This window comes from Macrobrachium rosenbergii, chromosome 55 (genome assembly GCF_040412425.1).
Source record: "Macrobrachium rosenbergii isolate ZJJX-2024 chromosome 55, ASM4041242v1, whole genome shotgun sequence".
Taxonomy (NCBI): Eukaryota; Metazoa; Arthropoda; class Malacostraca; order Decapoda; family Palaemonidae; genus Macrobrachium; species Macrobrachium rosenbergii.
Window position 1 is genome coordinate 15118716 of NC_089795.1, and position 23765 is coordinate 15142480.

The window sequence follows — 23765 nt, forward strand, 5'->3', positions numbered from 1 at the left end:
CCCCTTAGTTCTCTTCCTTCCTTTGGGGAATAGAGTTCTTTGGATGTGTCTCCTCTGGGCTATTCGCCTTCTTGCCCCCTCTTCTCGTTCCCGGTTGGTTCTCGGCACAAAATTTCTCTCCTTGTTTGTTCCTCCTCCCTCCACACTCCTTCCATTTTCCTAGCCTATACTAGGTTAGGTCCCTATTAGGCTTTGCCTAGGCAGGAGTCGGGCATCGAGGCTTGGTCGCTTCCCTTCCTTAGTAGTAGGCCACCCTCCTAAGTTCATTTTTCTTGGAGTGGTGTATGTGTGCAGTTGAGCGGGTTATATGTTTCCCCCGTCTCCTGTTCTCTTTCTTCTCAGCCTACCATTCTCCCTACTCCACCCCTCCCCCCACCCTTCCAGCCTTGCTCTACTCGTGCGGGTGACGCTAGATGGCGTTTTCTCCGAGTTCAGGGACTTCTCCATTTGGTAGAGGATTCGCTCCCTCCCATACAGTCCCTAGCATCGCTGTGTTGGTGTTGGTGGTTCGTTTCACTCCTAGCTCGAAGCGTGTTGAACACTCTATCCACTTCTTCCTCCCCGTCGGGTTACTCGGCTGGGTTATTATACTTGCTCGGTTTATGTTATGAATAGATCCGAGCATCTTGCCCACCTTGTTTCTCTGGCGGGAAGTAAGTGAAGAGGATTTATTTATTTATAAGGGGGCGGATCCTCCAGTCTCCGGAGCATTTGCCCTTTATACCGTCACTTGTTTAATGTTATTGTTCATGATATACGTATTTAAATATCTGTGTTATCTAATGGAGTACTCTCGTTATTTTTTAAACGTGAGTCGGTTCTACGCCAGGGGTTCCGCCGTTATTTTTACTGGCAACCCCTTGCGGTGAGTTCCTGTTGTCTCATTCCTTTCATTCCCCGGAGTATTCCGGGTCTGGAAAGTCTTACCTTCCACTCTGTGTATTTTAGAGCTTATTGGCCTAGTTTATGATAAGGTATTTCTTCTCCACGGAGTATTCTGTTGCAGTTGAAATTCCGGCCTTGCCGGCTTTAGATTGCTTAGAGTGGTAGGTTCATGTTCGTTTTTCCACTTACAGACTGTTCGCTGTGAGGAGCGGGGTGTACCGCGTCACTGCAACAACCTTATGGTCACGTAGTGTGCGGACCCACGCTGGTTGTGCGGTCGGCTCGACGATCTGGTAGTCTGGCACCCGATGGTTGTGAGGTTTGCTTCGCCTTTGTGCGCAACCATCCAGGATGAGTCGGTAAGTGACAACCTTCCTCCGTTTACGCTCCTCATTTTGAATTTTATTTACGTGGTTCCCGGACTGTTTTTCACCCTTAGCTAATTGCTGGCTTTCTTTCAGGCGGATTTGAGTCCTCCAAGAAGTCTGCCTTGGAATGTCTCCGGGCCTGGGTGGCTGGGTTTGGTAGGAATGTTCCGTCCGGGAAGCCCCTACGTCCTCGAGGCTAGGTTGAGGGACCTGCTCTACCCCGCGCACGGGTGGCGGCCAGTGCCAGAAGATCTTGCCACCCCATCATCCAGCAGATCCGGGATGCGACCCAGCCACCCCAAGTGGATATCCTCTACGCTGAGGTTTCAGAGGACGTCGCCGCCTTGGACTTAGACCTAGAACCTATGGCTACCGAACAGGACCAGGGGTGGTAGCGAGGTAGGTAGTGAGGTTGTTGGGGCGGGCCCCTTTTGATTCCCCAGCTTCTTCTGTTTCTTCCTTTTCAGGTTTTGGGAAGTCTTCCTCCTTGGGTGATAGAGCTCCATCAGCTATCCCCAAGTTGAAGTTGAAGACTTCATGGAAGGCGAAGGGCTATAAGTCCTCGTCCTCCAAGAAAGCATTGCATTTTTCCCCGTCGAAGGCTAAGGTCTCAGCACCTGTAGCCTCCGGAGCAAGTCTGGTTCCTCCAGCAAAGGCGCGAGTAAGAGGGCATCAAAACCAAGCCCTCCTCGCCAACCTGCCTGACGCGGAGGCTTTCGCGAACCAGATGTTTCAAAGATTCTCTGAGGATATCAACGATAAATTCAATCAGATATCCGAAAAGTTTGCCACTTATGACAATAAGATATCCAAAAAGTTTGCCACTTATGACAACATGCTGGCGGGAATGGCTAATCCACCCCAGCCGAACCCCAGTATGTCATCCCCGACACAGCGGACCTCCCCCTTCGATGTCGGTAACCCTTGGCGTTTCGCCCTCCGGGCCATCCAACATGATGGCAAACTCACTATTGAGGGTCTTGGCACGAGACGGTTGGAGGAGTTAGAATTCTTCCCCGCCGATCTTTTGCCCCCGTATCCAGGCTTCGTAAGATTGACAGAGGAAGCATGGATACGTTCTGATAAGGTTCCCAGGGAGACTGTCATCATCCCTAGGGACCAAGCTCAGTCGTCTCTCCTGCGCACTCTGACGGAGTGGCAGGCAGACAACACAAAGTTGACTCCTTTCAAGGGCAACTTCACTATGTTTGCCCTGGGAGACAACTTACCAACTCCCTGTTTGAACAAAGTCGCCTGGCTCACGGCCCGGCGTGCTTTGAAGGTAATCCGTTACCGCAGCTGAGAGAAACAGACCCCACTTCCTGGTGTTCCCAGGAAGTGATGAGTTCTGGATGGATGCTCCGTCCACCTTCACGGTCGGGAAGTTGGACCCCTTCTGTCTTCCTCACAGTTTAGTGAGCAACTCCCCAAGCTGCCGGAATCTTTGATAAAGCGGAGTTTGATGCCGGACTAAGCTAGCGGTCCCTGAACTCCGTCTGCCTCACGGAAGCCACTGCCGTCTCCCTGCGCCGGACGAGCCATTTTTCCAGGTCTTGGCTAAGTCCCTGCTAGCTGGCTTTCAGTCTGACCTGTTTGAGTTCATCATGGCCAGACTGGAATGCAGAAAGTTTATCTTCACAAATGCTACTATCCGTCACGAGCCTAACAAGCTCGTAAAGAGCTCGATCTGGGGGCCTAACCTCTTCCCAGAAGAAGAGGTTACAAATGTCATGACTGAGGCTACAAGGGCCAACCAGAGTCTGCGCTCTCACTGGGGCATCTCTGCCTACAAGCGCAAGACCCCAGAATCTGGCGCCCCCCAGACAGAGGAGGTAAACGTTTTAGGAGGCAAGAGGCCCCACCAGCAGGCGGTAGTTCAAGCCGCCCCGGTCTCGGCTGTGGCACAGCCCTCCACCTCAAAAGCTCACCCCAACAATATGTGCTGGTCCAACCAGCTCATTCCCTTGCTGCGCCCTCGTATGTTGCTTCACCAGCATACAACCCCACCTATGAGGGCCGTGGTTACTTTCACGGCCTTAACAGGATCGCAAAGGGGGAAGAGGCAGGGCCCCTCACAGAGGAAAAGCAAACACCACCCCAAGAGGAAAACCTGGACGTGGTAGAGGAACAAACCCGCTCCCTCCCACTGAGAAAACACAGGTAGGTGGTCGCCTGTATTGGTTCAGGGACCAATGGACCTTCAGCCCTTGGGCACACAGTATTGTGTCCAAGGTCTGGGTTGGAGCTGGATCAGGACCCTCCTCCTCCGAACAGGTTTTACCAGCCACCCTCATCAATCCTACAAGATTATGTGACAGTATTGCTCAACAAACGAGCAATAAAGAAAGTAAGGCACCTAAAATTTCAAGGCAGGTTATTCACAGTTCCCAAAAAGACTCAGATCAGCAAAGAGTGATCCTGGATCTGTAGCGTCTAAATCTCTACATAAAATGCGACAAATTTTCGCATGCTTACAGTAGCTCAGGTAATGGACTCTACTTCGCGTGGAGCCGTCATCACCTCTATCGATCTTTCAGACGCTTACTATCACGTCCCGATTGCGCGGAACTTCTCTCAGTTCCTCGGTTTCAGACTTGGGAATCAAGCCTACTCGTTCAAGGTCATGCCCTTCGGCCTAAACATTGCGCCCAGGGTATTCACCAAGCTGGCGGACACGGTAGTTCAACAACTCCGGTCCCGAGGATATCCCTAGCAGCGTACCTAGACGATTGGATAATTTGGGCACCAACAGTTCTAGAGTGTCAGAAGGCTACGACCATAGTCATCAACTTCCTGGAATCGTTAGGTTTTCAACTGAACAGAGAAAAGTCCCGCCTGACCGGAGTCCCGGTTTCAGTGGCTGGGCCTCCAGTGGGATCTGTCTTCTCACACGTTATCTCTCCCGCCTCCCAAGAGGAAGGAGATAGCATCTCTCACCAGGAAATTTCTCAAAAATCAATCGGCATCCCGCCGATCCCAAGAAAAGGTCCTTGGGTCCCTTCAATTTGCCTCAGTGACAGACCTGCTCTTAAAAGCGAAACTAAAAGACATAAACAGAGTGTGGCGGAGTCGAGCCAATGTCAAGCTCAGAGACAAGGTCTCCTCCATCCTCGAATCTTAAAAAACAAGACTGCGGCCTTGGGCCACAGTCAGGGGCCTGTCCAAGTCAGTTCGCTTCAATTTCCCCCTCCGGCACTAGTTGTCCACACAGACGCTTCCCTAAAGCGGCTGGGGATATTCTCCAAAACAAAAGTACAAGGAACGTGGTCCACAATGTTTCAGCAGTTCCATATAAACACCCTGGAAGCTATGGCGGTCTTTCTAACTTTAAAGAAAATCCGCCCCCCCAACCGGATTCATATCAGGCTGGTATTGGACAGCGCAGTGGTAGTTCATTGCATCAACAGGGCGGCTCCAAATCAGGTCGAGTAAAACCAAGTAATGGTTGCTATCTTCTCCCTGGCGAACAAGCACGGCTGGCACCTGTCAGCTACCCACCTAGCGGGGAGTGGAACGTGGTGGCGGATTCCCTGTCCAGGGCTACTCCGTTGGAGATGGAGTGGTCCCTGGACGCGGAATCTTTCAAATGGATTTGCCGCCGGGTTCCAGGTCTCCAGGTGGATCTGTTGCGACGGAGAGCAACTTCAAGCTCCCTGTTATGTGGCCCCCAACCTGGACCCTCAGGCATCGCCACGGACGAATGACAATAGATTGGAACAATTGGGAGAAAATTTATCTGTTCCCTCCAATAAATTTACTGCTGAAAGTATTACACAAACTCAGGACATTCAAAGGTCAACCAGCCCTAGTAGCCCCCTATTGGCCGAAGAGCAATTGGTTCCCTCTTCTTCAGGAACTGGGATTGCAGAGTCTTCGGATTCCCAAGCCCATACTGACCCAGACAGTACAAACCAAGACTGTGTCAGCTTCCTCAAGAATTCAGAATGCCCTAGTTTTATGGACTTTATAAAATTCGTGAGCCCAAAAAGGGGCAAACATTGACCCTGTCAACACTCTATTTTTGAATCAGATAAAAGAGATTCTACTCTTAGACAGTATGATTCAGCAGTCAAAAAGTTAGCCTCCTTCCTAAAAGCATCTGAAGCCAAAATCATGACGACTAATTTAGGAGTCTCTTTCTTTAGATCACTGTTTGAAAAAGGCCTTGCTCCGGCCACTATTACCACAGCCAAGTCAGCCCTGAAGAAAGTATTTCTTACGGCTTTAAAATCGACCTTACAGATTCCTATTTTTCATCCATCCCCAGAGCATGCTCGTCTGAGACCAGTATCACGCCCACATTCCGTTCGTGGTTTCTCAATGACGTCCTTAAGTTAGCATCAGAGATAGATAACTTTCAATGCTCTTATCAGGATCTGTTAAGGAAGACCTTATTTCTGATTAGCTTGGCTTCAGGTGCTAGAATCTCAGAGCTGTCGGCTCTCACTAGAGGTGATAATTTTGTGAACTTCCTCCCTTCCGGACAGGTCCTCCTTTCCCTGATCCTAGATTCTTAGTCAAAAACGAAGACCCACAAGACAGATGGTCTCCTTGGAAGGTGGTGCCCTTCCACAAGACCAGTCTTTATGTCCAGTTTATACACTTAAATCTTACCTTTTAAGAACTCCACAGAGTAAGTGGGTCCTCTTTTATCAGGGAGAAAGGTGGTACTCTTTCACTGAATGGTATAAGACAACAAATTCTGTATTTTATGAAACAGGCCAACCCAGATTCAGTTCCTAAGGTTCATGATATTCGAGCAGTTGCTACTTCCATTAATTACTTTCATAATATGGATTTCTCAGAATTGTCTAAATACACGGGTTGGAAATCACCTCTAGTGTTTAAACGCCACTATTTAAAAATCGCTCAAGCCCTGAAATTTTCTACCATAGCTGTGCAGGGAAGTGTCATCTCCCACCTTAACCAATCATATCCTTATCCTCCTTTCCCCCCGCCCGCCTGCCTCATTTACTTCTCTGCTTATCCTCCTGGTTGATCATGCCTCACTGCCTTGCTCCTCATATTGATGTATATTGTCTCTGTTGACTGGAAACTGTAATCTGACATGTTATGATTGTTTTTTCTTGTGGGGTACTGGGCAGTTTTATTTTGCTCCATGTACCCCAGATATATGTATATGCACTGTATATTTTGTTTACCAAATTGGTTTGATCTCTTACGTGTTTAGCTTAAGTTTACGTGTGTAGCTTTAAGATTGTGTATACCAATGAAGATTGTATGTGCCATTGAACCTATCCAATGTTTCGTGTGATATTGTGCTTTAGTAGTTTTAAGTGGTTTTGGGACTTTTTCCCGTCGTGCTGGGGACTTCCCACTCTTTACTGATTTTAAGTCTTTGATGTGCCTTAGGTTTAGTGTTCTTTATTCATGTAAGAGATTCCCTCATTAAACTATTTTCGTGAATTTATGTTTTTCTTCAGATTACCCTGTTTCCTCGTAGTTGCAGCCTTGGCATGATTCTCTATCACTATTTCACCGGCTGACACGGGACTGAACTCAGAAAAGGGATTTTGACAAAGGAAAAATCTATTTCTGAGAAGGTCCCTGTCACCCGTGACCCTCCCTGACTCACCCAGGCTCCCCCTTTCTTGCACATGCCAAGTCTGGGGTTAGTGCAAGCATGGAATGAGGTAGGTGGCGCTGGTGTCGCCGTCCTGGCGGGTGTTGGGTGTAGGGGCTGTAACGGCTCACCGCTCTATTCCGGGGTTTTGATAGGAGAGATCTTTCGAGTAAGTCTCCGTGGTAGTGATCTTTCACTCACCCTTCGTTATACCGACGTCTTCCTTGGAAAGAAGTTTCGACTGGGGGTAGTAACCCCAGCTTTCCTGAAAGCTCTTTTTCTCTGGTATATCTAGCATATTATACCTAGAAATTCGTGCTGTAATGGAATTTCACCGGGTGACACGGGACCTTCCTCAGAAATAGATTTTTCCTTTGTCAAAATCCCTTTTTTGATGGATTCCCCCTTATCCCATAAGTATAATCATCATTATTTTTATTATTTTGTATGAGTAATGAATGAATTATTTATCCATTAACTTTTGTATTTCTTTACATGCTTTATTTTTTCCAGTTAGTACATGCAAAATTTAAATAGTGAAAGCAACATGTTTAGCCCAAGACAAGAGGCAGGCTGATCTTTACATTGAGGCCATGACCCTTGTCGTGTGTTTTGTTTGAACGTGGGACGTTCATTGCAAGATCCTAATAGTTTCATTTTTAAGTTGATTTTCAAGTGGTTCTGAGCTTTTGGGGAGTGGATTTGCTCCAAGATTAGGTACTAGAAAGGAAAAAGACGGTGTTTACAGGAAGAACATAAAACATTTGACACCTTTGGACCAATAGTATCTGATTATTTACCCTTTTCTTTTCACATTACTCCATGTGGAGGCCATGTTTCATCTCTTAACATTAGTGCCCTCTGTCAAGTAAATAGAAATATACTTGGTAAGAGGAGAAAAAAGAAAAGCCTTGGTTTTAGCTATCAAGACCTAATGACACTCTCCAGAGACCTAGGGAATGTTGAGCATGTGATATATGTACATGATTCCTAAAATTTTCCTTGAAGAGTAATTAGATAACAGGATTGGAAAACACCTGTGCTGATGATCCAGAAGAGTATTACTCATTTTCGGGTATTTTAAAAAGTTAAGCATCATTTATGTTCATGAAGGCTTACCCACAGCATAATAGTAAAATAGTATTTAGACAGAATCTTTTTCTCTTCTTGGTAACAGGTTTAACAAGTGAACTGTATAATCCATGATATATTTCAAGGATGAGGGTAACATTTTTTTTTCAATATGATTAACCAACTGTTTGAAGTATAACAATCTTCAATCATTGTAGAGATGATAAGGGAGGGGACAGTGATGATGAGAGATTATTTGATGGGAGGAGTTACTGATGAACCATCTAGGGGAAATGAGGATCAGAAAAGTCTAGCACCCTCAGGAGAGAAGAGATCATAGTCTTACAAAGTTCAGCTTTGCTGTGATTCCTTGCATCTCTAAAGAAATGGAAGGTTAAGGGAGGAGATTATAAGTGAATTCAGTATGTGCTCTCCATGAGCTGGATTACTCATTGCTTGAGAGAAGGGTGATCAAGCCATGGTTTGAGACTTTCAAGAGGAAATTAGCACCTCAGTTAAGTGTTATCATAGATTAATATCTTCAGGAAAGAAGCATTGATTTTTAATTTAATATATAAACTAATGTTGTGCTTTTCATTGCAACAGACTTACCCAAAATCCTGTATATACTGGTAGAGGTCAGGAGTAATAAAGTGTGAAAGTAGAGGTGGCAGAAAAGTGTAGTCTTAAGATCTTGCAGTATGTAAAACAAATTTAAAGGTCAAACTAGGTTTCAGAATTAAAATTAACAATAATATATCAAGTACAGTATTGTCCATTACTATATATTGGTCTTGAATATGTATACATACTGGGCTTTATGATGGCAGTTACAAACATTGAAAGCTTCTGTACCATGTAGATTGGCCCAGAAAAAGTTAAAGCAGACTAAGGGAAAAGAAAGGGATGCTGCCAAGGACCAGTTCTCTTGCTACCATATGTGTTCCTGTCCATCAAGATATTAACTGCCTTTATCTACTTAGTGCTTGATTTAATTTAGTAATACAGTAGCTCTATAAAGATCATTTTATTTTCATTATACAGTATTTTCTATTTTACTGTATCTTTAATAGTATTTTGATTTGCTTTCAAAACTGGTTCTTTGAGTTTAAAGAGATGCTATGGAATACTGTTATTTACAATTAGTATAGCAATTTCTTATTCTTTTCCTTCTTCTTCTTATTATTACTTATATCGTAGATGAAGAAAAATAAATCCAAAATAGGACGAGCACACAAAATCTTTAACGTATCACGTGCAGAAAATGGAATGAAGTAGGTGGCTTTTGGTGTCGCCGTCTTGGCGGAGTGTTGAGTGTGGGAGCTGTAACGGCTCACCACTCTTTTTACGGGGTTTTGATAAGGAGAGATCTTTCAGTATATTTCCGTGGTAGTGGTATTTCACTCACCCTTCATTATACCAAATCCTTCTAAAAGTTGATCGACTGGGGTAGTAACCCCAGCTTTCCTGAAAGCTCTTTTCTCTGGTATATCTAGCATTGTTATACCTAGAAATTCGTCTGTAATGGAATTTCATTTTGCTGAGGCGGAGGACCTTCCTCAGAAATAGATTTTCCTCTGTCAATTCTTATATATATATATATATATATATATATATATATATATATATATATATTATATATATATATATATATATATATATATATATATATGGAAGATACTCTTTTAAGCATGTATTCATTAGTAACATCCTTGCCCATCAAAGAGAAGCCATCCCTAAGACTTGATTAATACATCTGAATACCACCAAAAGCTCAACTAGATCCTGTCTGATCAGACAAAGTTCCAAATGCATTACAAAGAACCCTGAGGTGTAATTAAGAGAGAGGTGAACAGGATAATTGAAGTCATTAGTGCAACTGCAAATACCACACACCTTCCTCCTGTCACCAGGGTACATGTATTGGAATGTCAAGACCCATATACCCGGGAACCCCTAACACCTTATCATTTGCCAAACCCCCACACCTACCTATGGTTTGGTTAAATGCCTCAGTCAGACCCTCGTGCCTTATGTGCTTGACCACCACAGCCTCCATTCATCAGCAGAATTCTTAGGATAGATCAAGGGCTCCCCTGGAGTTGGAACTACTGTATTGCCTCTTGGGACATTGAATCCATATTTACTAACATTCCTGTGGATGGAACCATCAGTCTAGTTATCAACCATGTCTTTACAGGGACCCCTCCATGCCCCAGTTAAATATAGTATCTCTAAAGGGTACCTACAGGCCCTCCTTGAAATTTGCACAAAGAAAGCCCCTTTTTCCACTCATAAGGGACACATGCATAGACAAAAAGATGATGTTGCGATGGACTCACTTGTGGGCATGCTTTTTACCAAATTTCATATGGGTGCGTAAAGGAGTCGTTTTTTTTCCCACATTAAAAAACCGCACATTTACACACATTATATTGGCGATATATTTGTACAGGCTAAGGACAAGAATGAAGTTGAAATGCCCCATTGTGCATTCCTAGAATGCACCTCTTTAAACTGCACAGTTGAGTTCTGAGGTAATGGCCAGCATTCCTTCCTTGACTTCCTCGTCTGCCAAACCGATGAAGGCCTGAAAACCCCTGTTTACACAAAGAAGACTAACCTTGGCTTCTGCCTTAATGGAGATAGTCAGTTGAAGATATAAGAACACCACCATTAAAGCCTTCTTAATGAGGGCTTTGACACACTGTTCGTCTTGGCAGGGCACACACCAAGAACTAGATTGTGTCTCACAAGTACTCATAAATAATGGATAGTCCAACAAACAAGTTAATCAGGAAATACAAATGGCACTGAATTGGCGGTACAACAACCGTGAGCAGCCACAGCCCAATCCACAAAGAAGTGTTAGATTTTATTATAAGGCTTCTCAACCCAATTAAGACAAAACTAAATGGATACCCACAAAGTGTATTTCTATACCTTTCATAACTTTGATTTCCCAGTCTCTTCTCAAGCACCAGGTAAAAGTTATGGGCTACATTAGTCGGTACATAATTAAGATTATTAATTATTGGAATTTTCACACCAAATTTATGTAAAGTCAATATCTCTTAAGATTTTTTTTGCTCGACAAAACTCACCATTACAAAAAAGTACTTTTTATATTCACATGGGAAAAAGAAGAGCATCACAACAATTTTTCTCAACACCTGTGACGTCCCTATCAGCGAAGTAATACCTGTTAGAAGTAGACCTGCATGAATGTATTTCCTTTAATGGTTGAAAAGAGCCCTAGTGTTAAGGATAACTTGAGAACTTTGTATATCACAAAATCCATATAATTGTACTGTACTAGTGTGATTTAAAACACTACACTGGAAATACTAGCCTTTAGTAAACACCAAAGCTTGTAAGTCAAGCATGAAACTACTATCACGGCTGTGTTTCACAAACACGAAGTTAGGCTAACTGGTTTGCCCATTCAGTAACCTCAAATTATCTGTTAGTGTTAAAAAAGTAATTGACTAATGAGTTTCAGTAGCAAAATTGTTTAATATTACAGTATTGTATTAATGCTAATTATCACTTTGTTAGACAGAAAAAACAGCACAGTAATTACAGCTTAATGATCTAATCCTAACTTATCACCTTATAGGAGACCTACTGGCTCCCAATTTTAACAAATATAAGCTTACCCATTAAAATTTTAAGGAACTAAAACTTTTCACCGGGTCTTAAAAGTATGTAGTGCCCGCCATTTTTACACATTTCACATTTCCTCATTACATCTTGTTGCAGATTTTTGTGGAACACATTATTCACTTATCTGCAGGGAAATTTCACTAATTTGTGGATTTTTCTTTGGGCCTTATCTCTAAAATTATCACTACTTTATTTTTCGTAGAGCAACACTGTGTATTCACTAATTACTGCATTTTTTCATTAAAATTTATGTATACCGAGAGAGAGAGAGAGAATGATGGCACAAGAATTTTTTTAATTTATGGGAGATGGTGAGGACTAACCACGTTTGTATGACAAATAAATGATTTACCTAATAATAAATACTAATTTTCAGATATAAGATTAATAATAATAATAATAATAGTAATAATAAAAAAAAGGATTTTGACAAAGGAAAAATCTATTTCTGGGGAGAGACCTGTGTCACCCGGTGAAATAACCTTTCAGCACTTATTTCTAGGTAAAGCTATTGCTAAATATACCAGAGAAAAGCTAAAAAAGCTAAGCCGGATTTACTACCCCTGGTGCGAGCTCCATGAAATGGAGTCGTGTGTATGAGAAAGGGTGAGATTGTCACAATCACAGGCCTCCACCCTGTAAACATTCCCAATGTCAAAAGTCCCACCGAGTGAGGTGCCGTTACAAAACCCCGCACCACTCGCGGACTGTAAACAAACCAGCGTCACCCACATTTCATGTTAGCACCCCATCCTGGAATGGTATTTTATCAGGGGAAAGAAGGAATCATGGGTGGGTCACCGGGTGACACAGGTCTCTCCCAGAAATAGATTTTTTCCTTTGTCAAAATCCTTTTTCTGGGTTTTCCAACCTGTGTCACCCGGTGAAATAATAACAGAGAAATCAAAATACCATCCTGAAACAAAAGGGAAACTTGTAGAGGAAAGTAATAAAACTAAATTTCCACAAGAGTTTTAATTATCCCGGTAGCAAGATGTGGTATTAAGATATAATAAAGATACTTAAATTTAATGCAATATTAAAGTGTACATGAATATAAAATCATCCTTAGATTAATGAGTACATAAAAGTGAAAATTAGGTACTAAACATTATACTTAAAACTAAGGTGGGGAAACTATAAAACAAGATAATACATGTAACATTTAAATTAAACACATAGACAGGACAAAACTATGACATGGTCAGGAGACAGGCTGTGAAGCATGCCTGACCTGGAGATGACCGAAGGGGAATAAATGAGGCAGGTAGGAGGGAGGAGAGTGACTGAGTACTAGGAAGAATTAAACTGAGGGGGGAACGATGTTCCTGCCGCCACTGTAGTGAATTTCAGAGCTTCTAGTGATTTCAGATAGTGGCGTTTAAAAACTACGGAGACTTCCACCCGTGTATTTTGAAAAGATCCAGAGGAAATTCATATAATGGAAATAGTTAGTGGAGGTGGCCACTGCCCTAATGTCATGTACCTTTGGGACTGAATCTGGGTTTGCATGTTTAATGAAATACAGGATCTGTTGCCTAATGGCTTTCATAGAGATAGTTCCTCCCCTTCCCTTACAAACAGAGGCCCTGAAGTTATCTGTGAGGTCCTGTCTAAATAGGCTTTCAAGGTAAAGACTGGGCATAAAGACAGGTCCTGTGGGAGGGGGATGACCTTCCAGGGAGACCACCTATCTCGAGGATCTTCATTTTTAGCTAGGAACTTAGGGTTCTCTAGACAGGGCAGACAGTTCAGAAATTCTAGCACCTGAAGCTAAACTAATCAAAAATAAGGTCTTCCTCAATAAGTTAGTGAAAGAGCAATTCTGATTATCTATTTCTGAGGCTAATTTAAGAACATCATTTAAGAACCAGGAAACCGTGTGGGCGGGTTACTGGTCTTAAACGACACAGGCTTTAGGGATAGACGAAAAATAAGAGTCTGTTAAGTTAATCTTAAACCCGTGCAAAAATATCTTTTTCAAAGCTGATTTTGCTGTAGTAATGGTACTTGAGGCCAGACCTTTCTCAAATAATGGCCTAAAAAATGAAATAGCTAAATTAGTGGTCATTACAGTTGCTTCAGATTCTTTTTAAGAAGAGTGCTAATTTCTTAACTGCTGAGTCATACTGTCTAAGAGTGGATTCCCTTTTGTCTGATTCTAGGAACAAAGTGTTAATAGGATCAATATTAGCATCCTTCTGAGCTGCAAACTTCATGAAATCCACAAAGCCAGGGCATTCTGAATTCTTGAGGAAGCTGACACAGTCTGAGTTTGTACTATTTGCATCAGTTTGGGTTGGGAATTTGCAAGCACCGAAGCTTCAGCTCTAGAAGAAGTGGAAACCAGTTGCTCTTGGCCAGTTGGGAGCTACTAGGGCTATCTGACCCTTGAATGTCCTGAGCTTGTGAAGGACTTTCAGTAACAGGTTTACTGGAGGAAAGAGGTAGATCCTTTTCCACTTGTTCCAATCTATGGACATTGCATCTGTGGAGTGAGCTAGAGGGTCCAGGTTGGGAGCAACATAACAAGGCAGTTTGTGGTTGCATTCTGTTGCAAAGAGATCTACCCAGAGACCGGAACTTGATTGCAAATCCATTTGAATGAAGTTTTGTCCAGGGACCATTCCGACTCCAGCGGAGTTGTCCTGGATAGGGAATCTGCAATGACATTCGGACCCTGCCAAGGTGGGTAGCAGACAGATGCCACCGGTGTTTGTTTGCTAGAGAGAATATTGCTATCATAACCTGGTTGATCCGACTCGATTTGGAACCTCCCCTGTTTATACAATGTACTACTACTGCGCTGTCCAGGACCAATCTTATATGAATCAGATTGTTCCTTGACCAGTTTCTTCAGGGTTAGAAAGACTGCCATAGCTTCCAGGACATTGATATGGAACTGGCGGAACATGGTGGACCAAGTCCCCTGTACCTTCTTGTGTTGGGAGTATCCTCCCCACCTGCTTAGGGAAGCGTCGGTGTGAATCACTAATGATGGAGGAGGAAACTGAAGAGGTACTGACTTCGATGCTCTTTGACAGTCGCCCAAGGCCGAGTCTCTTTTTCAAAATCGGTGAATCAGAGATACTTTGTCTCTGAACCTGACATTGGCTCGGCTCCGCCATACCCTGTTTATGTCTTTCAGTTTGGATTTCAAAAAGAAGATCCGTCACTGAAGCAAACTGAAGAGAACCTAAGACTCTTTCTTGGGTTTGTGACGGGAAGCTTTCTTGTTCTTGATTAACTGTCTGGTTGCCTTTGCTATTTCTCTCCGTTTGGCAGCCAGGCGGAAGAGATAGTCTGTGTGCACACAGGTCCCACTGGATTCCTAACCATTGAAAGCGACTCTCCGGAACTAGGAGGGATTTCTCCTTGTTTATCTGAAAGCCCAGTGATTCCAGAAAGCCGATTACTATGGCTGTTGCTTTCCGGCATTCATTGACGTTGGATGCCCAAACAATCCAATCGTCTAGGTATGCGGCTAGCATGATCCCCCTGAGACCGGAGTTGCTGAACTACCGTATTCGCCAGTTTGGTGAAGATTCTGGGAGCTATATTGAGACCGAATGGCATGACCCTGAACGAGTATGCTTGATTTCCTAGTCTGAACCCCAGATAAGGAGAGAACCTTCTAAATCGGGACGTGATAATAGGCGCCTGAAAGATCTATAGAGGTGGTTACGGCTCCACGGGGCAGTAGGGTCCGAACCTGCAAGATTGTAAGCATTGAAAACTTGTCGCATAGAATGTAGGAATTTAGACGGGACAAGTCTAGAATTACTCTTCGCTGACTGGAACCTTTCTTTGGAACACTGAACAGTCTGCCTTGAAATTTCAGATGTCTCGCTTTCTTTATTGCCCTCTTTAATAATAGATCTTTCACAAAGTCCTTCAGAGCCTTGGACGGTGATTGATGGAACCTGACGGGGGGGGGAGGACTTCTGCACCAACTCCACCCCAGTCCTTTGGAGACTATGCTCTGGGCCCAGGGACTGAAGCTCCACTGGTCCCGAAAATGGTATAACCTCCCGCCTACCTGAGATATCTCACTGGACGGGAGAGGGTCTGCCTCCTCTGGAGCCTCTGCCTCCCCTTCCTCTGGAGGAGGAGCAGGATGTTCCCTACCACGAAGTACCCTCTAGCTCGTTCCTTTGTATTTTGGATGGAAAATGCACCCTGGCTTTCATAAGAGCGTTGAAAGCTGGGAGGAGACGTATGAAGGAGCAGTGAGAGGTTGATGGGCTGGTTGGACCAGCACATACTGAGATTGAGGTTGAGACTGAGAGGTTGAAGGATGACCAGGGGCGGGGACCTGGACAGCCTGCAAGACAGTCTGAGTTGGGAGCCGTTTAAACTTCTTGAACTTCTTCCCTGGCTTGGGGTGAGTTCCGGCGGGCTCAGACTGCTTCCTCTTAGAGGATAAACCCTATCGGGAGCGGAGACTCTGGTTGGCCCTAGTTGCCTCGGCTAGGACCGCATCAACCTCTTCCTGGGGGAAGAGATTAGCTCCCCAGATGGAGCTTTTCATGAGCCTGTTAGGCTCATGACGGATGGAGGCTGCCGAAAAGATGTGTTTTCGGCAGTTCAACCGGGCCTTAATGAAATCATACAGGTCCTGTTGAAAACTCCCTAAGAGAGATTTCGTCACTACCTGGAATAGCGCATCTTCGCTATATACCACTGACGTTGCCTCTGCTAAAGTCAGAGAGTTTAAGGACCTACTAAGTGTCCTTAGACTCAGCTTCAGCCTTCAGGAGCGACTCTGGGATCTTAGGAAGTTGTTCGCTGAAGAGGTTAGAGGCGCAGTCAGGGTCCAGTCGAGTAACCGTGAAGGTATCCGGAGCTCCTACCCAAAACTGAGAATCTCCGGGTAAGACAAGAGAGGTGGGATCTGTCTCCCGGAGATGGGGAAGGGGCTTACCCTCCATACAAGCCTGGTTGGTGTGGGAGGCCACTTTAGAGGTGCAAGGGGTGGGGAGAACTTCTCCCAGAGAGAACATTGTAAAAGCACCCTTGGCCGGAGTGAGTTTGGTGTTCTCCGCCTGCCACTCCGACCCGAAAATATCAAAGACATCCGTGCGCTAGGCTTAAAATAAGCTTGATAAGCATAACTGTACCATCTCAAATAATATACCCAAGCACTGGAGGAAGTGAGGGTCCAAAATATAACGCCTATAATAATTGATAAAGAGCGGATAGGCCGAGGGGGAAACTAAGTGAGCCTAAACGACAAGGACCCTAACTTCCCCAGAGAAGGATAAAAAACAATAATATAAAAGCCCAATTGAATATAGGATAAGCAAAAAGGCAAAACATAAGAAAATGAAGGGGAACGAAGCCCCGACATAATTTCCCGCACCAAGACTGAAGGTCACATGAGGTCGGGAGAAGGTGGATGAGACGGGCGTATAAATCCCCCTAATTATTAAATTAGAGGGAAATAAGGAGCCTCAACCGCCTAAAATAAAAAACAGAGATGGTACTCAACTTAGGTGAAGAAGAATCCAGGGAGGATGCCATAGTAAACCAAAAATGGAAAAACAAAGAAGCGCACACACGAACAGAACAACAGCGGACGCATGCTAAAAGTGGAATGTGGGTGACGCCGGTTTGTTTACAGTCCGCGAGTGGTGCGGGGGTTTGTAACGGCACCTCACTCGGTGGGACTTTTGACATTGGGAATGTTTACAGGGCGGAGGCCTGTGATTGTGACAATCTCACCCTTTCTCATACCGACTCCATTTCATGGAGCTCGCACCGGGGTAGTAACTCCGGCTTAGCTTTTTTAGCTTTTCTCTGGTATATTTAGCAATAGCTTAACCTAGAAATAAGTGCTGAAAGGTTATTTCACCGGGTGACACAGGTCGGAAAACCCAGAAATAATAATAATAATAATAATAATAATAATAATAATAATAATAATAATACAATGTAATTGAAAAATTTGTGGATTTCTATAGTAAATTATGTGAAATTTTAGACAAACAAATACATATTCCCAATCTTTTCCAAAGTTCTGAAATGAGGAGGCAGGTTGGACCTGTCATGTCATATGTCTGACAGCAACCCTCACCCTCGTGATCAGGTATGTGACATATATGACAGGTCCAACCTCTTCCCCTCATTTCAGAGCTTTGGAAAAGATTGGGAATATGTATTTGTTTGTTTAACATTTCACATAATTTACTAGAGAACATAAATTTTTAAATTACAGTATATTGTTATTATTATCAATAATAATAATAATATATATTTTTAAGAGTAAAATGTTTAAGATGACTGTGAAATGATATTAATAATATCATTTCCAAGATTAATAACAAATTACTGTAGTAAATCTTTTTTTTTTTATCAAAAATGTATTTGTACGTAATCACGAAAATACTAACTTGACGTAATTAACAAACCTAGCATTCTCTGTGGAGGTGCTGTATGTACGTGTCCATACCCACATATTTTAGATATGCTCTATACAGTATAGTAGTACTGTACTATCCTAAAATATGTACCTGTACAGTAAATATCATTTCAAAATCATCTTACAACACAAGAAAATACTGTATATGTAAAATATATGCCCAATGCATTACATACAATATGAGCAGAGCGATGTGCAAAGTTACATAGGCCAAAGAAAACATGTGTCTGAATGACAGGGGATACTTAAGAGTAACAGTTGTAGGCTTGAACTCAATTTCGCAATATGACTTTGAAATGATATTAGGGCATTCTGGGATGATAGTCTAAGGTATAATTTCGTTTGAACTGTCAAGTTTGGCGATGAATAATTAAAATTGGCAGTTATAAGCATTTTAGGGGTGTATATAGACTACCTAAGAGTAACAGTAGTAGGAGAGTACTTTAGTGTAAGGTTACTTGGGTGTTCGGGATGATGATTTAGGGGTTATTTTTGTTTGAAATGATATTGAATTGTTTTAATATGATAATTTGAAGTATATTTTTGTTTGAACTATCAAATTAAGCAGTGAAATGTTAAAATAGGCAATTATAAGCATTTTAGTTTAAGGGGTACAGGATATTTGGCAGTTATAAGCATTTTTAGAGGGGATTTTTGCATTTCTGCAGTAGGTTCTGGAACCTATTCCCATGTAAAAATGGGGGAGCACTGTGCTTTGCTTGAAAGTTATGATGATCAACAAATGCAGACTCAAACACTTTTACAGAGCAAAGGGTTAGTGAACTCTGTGACAGACCAGAGTGTAATGAGGAAGATAGCCAATATACATGCTGTTGTCACATTTGTGCAGGTAGAATGAAGGAAAAACCTAGGTAGTCGCTGTAAATGGGATAGAGCCCTCTTGTCCTGAGTCCTTTATATTTTATACTATTGTGGCCAAGACCAGCTATAAGAGAATTCTTTAAGATTGGTTGGTTCGTCTTATGGCCCTAGGGGACCATGATAGTGTAACTCCTTAGAGGATGAACAGTGGCTACAGTATCAAAAATTCTTTCATTGTTGTACTAATTACATGGATATTTACAGAGAAATAAGTTAATGATAAATTTTTACTGAAACACTACACAAAACCTTATCTAGTACTATCATTTTGGTGTTAATCCATCTGACAGTGTCACTTGGTGCAGTTCACACCATTCATAGTGATGCTACTGATTTTGCTGGAGAAAATACTAAAAATTATTGAATGAACAGTATATATTATTCTTATTGTTAGATGTTTGTTCAATTTTTTTTTACCAAAGTCTACCCCAGGATTATTCTTTAGTAGGCATAGTGTTTATAGGCTCAAACATTATTTTGAACATCTCACTGTTATCATTTTTCTTTTCAGCTGTTGTTGAAGTATGGAGCAGATACAGAGCCTTTTGATCATACAACATGTGTTCCAGGATGGCCTTTACAACACTCAGTTGTTTATGCACATTTTACCTGTTTCTTAGAATTGATAAGAGGGGGTGCCTTGCCAAATCTCACATCAGTATCTTTTCCAGTCAAAGAAGCTGTGATTGCTCGTCTATCAGTACCTCATGCCATATTGAAGTATGCCAAGTAAGTCATCAACGTTACCATGGAAATTTTTTTGTTTATACCTGTATATCATTCCCGTACCAATAGAATTGTTTTATGCGTTATGTGCCTAAAAATAAACAATACAGCCTCTTATTCAATATAGGCCAGCATTTGTGGTTTTGAAATGCCCTAAACACTTCCATGTATAGTTTAGTAGACGAAAGACAAATAGCAGTAGCCCTGTGAATCACGATGTCCCTATTTTAAATTGCTTTATTTCTCTTGTCTGCAGTTTGGCAGAATTTCAGTGCTGATTTATAGAAGCAATTTTCAGGATAACCTAAATAATTTAATTCATTAATGTGTACAGTATATTGTAATTTATTTATATATTTCAGTTCATATAGTAATTTTTTGTCTTAGTTTTCTTGTTTCAAGGTGACTGAACTCTGCTATAACTTCAGGTTTTTGATAGCATGGCCACTGTCCGTCCTTAAAGGAGTTACTCTCATGGTTCCCTCCCCAAGGCTCCATAAGGCAAACCACTAATCTCAAAGAATTCTCTGATAGTAGTTGGTCTCAGCCAGAATGGTTCTTGTTGGCATAGTGATAAAATACAAAGGACTCAGACAGGAGGGCTCTGTCTCTTGTCTACAGCAACTACTTTTGTTTTCCTTTCATCCTTCTCACACAGATGTGGCAAGAGTGCGTATGTCAGCTATTTTCCTCATTAAACTCAGGTCTGCGCCACTATGCAGACATCCCAATTGTTTTCTCCAAAAAATTTTTCTTTTTGAGCCATTATTTCAGTCAATATGGCAGATTTTACTCCAGAGGAAACTTAAGTAAGTAGCTTTAAGACCCGGTGGAAAATTTTGGTTCCTTGAAATTTTAACAGGTAGGTTTATTATTGCAGAAATTGGGAGCCGGTGGGCTTCCCACAAGGTGAGAAGTAAGGATTAGATTGCTAGGCTACTCTATAAGTGCCGTGCTGCTTTTTCTTGTCTGACAAAGTCGTAATTATTGAAACTGCCTAATCAGAAGGTTTCTCAGTGTAGTAGCAGACTCCCTGTTGAGGAGTACAACAGCCTTGCTTGTTAAGATTTTGGACAAAAGCACCCTTCAAATGATTGCCAACATGCTTGCACATCAGAAATGGGCCTGTTTACCACATGCAAGAACCATCAACTTTCACTGTATGTCTCCAAACTTGGATAATCATGCAATAGCAAAAGATGATTTCTACATGACTGGAACAAATGGAGGATGATCTACATCTTTCATCCATTGTCTCAGATTTCAAAGGTTTTGAACAACTACTAGCTTTCATTGGAACCATTTACCTAGTGGCCCCAAGTTGGCTTAACAGTCATTGGTATGTCTTGCTTCAACAACAGGTGAGAAAATAGATTCCACTGGCGCCCACCATTCTAAACCAGACAGTAGGAGGGAAAGTTGCTTACACATCCTCCTTTCTGAGCTGCGACTTTAACATGTGGTTTTTTAAATCTAGTCTACTGTGAGGATTATTCACCTAACATTGGTAGGTATGCAGTACAAAAACCATGGACTTCAGCTATCCAACAATATCAGTCTACAGTACATGGAAAGTGTGATCAGATTACCTCCATGCTGAGAGCCTAGTTGAAATCCCAGTTTAAAAACTTCTACATTTTTTCATACATCTCTTTGAGCCTGAGGGCAAGTACCTTGCTATTACAGCAATTGTGTCAGAACCCTTGCTTTATGGTTTTGGAGTTAATTCTAAATAGACATTGTTAATTACCTTCTCCAATCTTTTGCACTGCAAAGGCCAGCTTTTGCAAGGCTTCCCATTACCAGGTCCTTGAATAAGGTTCTTAGACGCCTGTCATCCTTTCAGTTCAGTAGGATAAATATAACTCAGATGCTCCAAAGGGTCTTCTTGACTGTTTTGGCATCAGAAGCTCAGGTTATTGAACTGGGTTCTCCTCATCACGCTTACACCTAGTTGTCATTTACTTTTGTCTCCTGGCCCATCACTCTTGGCCAAGAATGAGGACCCTTTAAAGAGAAAATTCCCTCATATGATAAGGGAGCTTAGTATTTTGGATAAGACTTTATGCCCAGTTCAAGCACTCAAGGTTTACCTAGATGTCACAGCAAATGTCCCAGATTCCTGCACAAACAAACCATTCCTTAATTTAAAAGGCAGACCCTCACTCCTTTCTTAAGTTATATGACTTCTAGGTGAGTACATTGGCTTTCTTCAGAAATGTTTCTTTCAAAGAAGTCTCTTGAGTCAGGGTGGTCATCAGAAGCAGTATTCCTACAACACTATTGCCATGAGATTGAGCAAATTCAACTACAGTGTATGTGTGTGTGTGTGTGTCAGGTGGTACGGTAAATCCTGGCTCCATATGCACCTTAGTGGGTAACCAAGGGCCTCCCTGATGTGGTGGTTTGCTGAGATATTGCTAGGGAAGGCGAAGTAATATCGCAGCCAGGCTCCTTTGAGAATAAACAGTGGCAACACTGTCCAAAAATGGGTTTTGATGTAAAAAAAAAAAAAGCCTAGTTTGGTAGCTGCGGTAAGTCCTCAAACCCACCCACTTTCCCTGACAAGAAGGCATGGCTTGGGTGAACATTTGTCTTGCACAGACCTGAGTTTAATGAAGAAAATAACCAACATACACATTGTTGCCATATCTGTGTGAGAAGGATGAAGGGAAAAAGCAAGGCAGTCGCTGTAGACAAAGGACAGAGCCCTCTTGTCTTGAGCCCTTTATATTCTATAACTTCCAACAAGCACTATTCTGGCTGAGAACAACTATAAGAGAATTCTTTGAGATTGGTTAGTCTGTCTTATGGAGGCCTGGGGACACCATGAGAGTAACTCCTCTGAGGACTCACAACAGCTACACAAAATTTGTAGGTTTTTTTCTGTCAAACTTGTTTTTGCCAACTTTGTGGATGGTAGTTAGCAAGATTCTTCCTTAAGTATATCCTTTCTTTTTTTTCTGTTCTTAGAGACAATGCTTCTTTGATTTTAACCAGAATAAAATTCTAGTTTTTCAATATTTTCATATGCTTTTTGTTGGCTGTAAGTACAGTAGTTTAATGAGCAGTGATCTAGTTAGCTCTGTTCTGGGTCAGCCTGCTTTGGTTATATATATTTTATTAGGTTAAGTGTGTTAGGGGCAAGCCTAGACCTCCCTTACTGCTCTTTTTATATCTTGGTAACTGATTATTGTAGTCCAGTTGATTTACAACAAAATAGACTTCAGAAATAAGTATATCGTCTGATATTCAATAGAACCAAAGCTTGGCACTTGTTCAATGAATGCCATTGACATCCACTATATGCCAAAAGATTTTTGGGAAGAATCAGATTCTTGTTACAGGATTTCCTATTTCTTTAAAGTAATTTAATAACATATTTAGATCTGGAAGCAGATTCTGTCTCAGGCTAGAAATACCTGAAAATATAAAAAACTAGATATTATCCTGAATGTTAATAAAAGTACTTGCCTCTTGCCCTGTGTAGCAAGCAGGTCACTAGCTTGTGAGTTACCAGTTAGTTTTATATTTACAGTATCTCAAGTGCTTATTCAGGAGATTATGAAAAGGTTATCAAAACTTTTTCCCCTGATGGTACATCATTTTGTAATTTAAGTAATTTGTGATTTTTTATCATTGTTTTATTTAATTCTCATCCTTGTGGCCTACAGATTAACCTTTTAGCACTGTATCCATATTTCTTAGTTTCATTTTATGTTAATTGAGCCTTGCCTATTTACAGTTTTTATTTAAATGTTTATTTTAACTTTTTATCTTGACCTTTAAGCATGCCTTAGCAGAGGTGTGAGGGTTTGCTTGGCTGTCTTTTGGCATGTTTTTATGTCATATCGTGATGGATCCTCATTTGCTTTGTAGTGTTTTGTTAAGTTTGTTCTGATCTCACCTGTGCCATCTGAGTGGAGTCTACTTTAGCAGGAGATCCTGTAATAGATGTACAAATGCAGCAAATGCATCCTTGTCTTCAGCTTGTCAGTCATCAGCTTCAGTCTTTTGGCTCACGCAGGAATCTTCCATCACAGTGCTGGTTAAGGAGTTAGCTTCATTGCATAACATTTCTTCTGTGCAACTTAAGCTTTTCCAGATCACCTCAACAATTCTTTTTCTGTCATTGCCACACTAGCTCACCCAGCCTATGCTC

General features: G+C 42.1%; 1 protein-coding gene across 1 annotated transcript in view; it reads left to right on the forward strand.

Annotated features, from left to right (window-relative positions):
- The window catches only part of LOC136835190 (ankyrin repeat and SOCS box protein 12-like), a 90337-nt gene extending 70681 nt beyond the window's left edge, over positions 1–19656 (forward strand). The window contains exon 5 of the mRNA XM_067098419.1: positions 19389–19656. Within this exon, the coding sequence (XP_066954520.1) occupies positions 19389–19610 (222 nt within the window). The 3' untranslated portion in view covers positions 19611–19656. The remainder of the gene's footprint in view (positions 1–19388) is intronic.
- The last annotated feature ends 4109 nt before the right edge of the window (positions 19657–23765 follow it).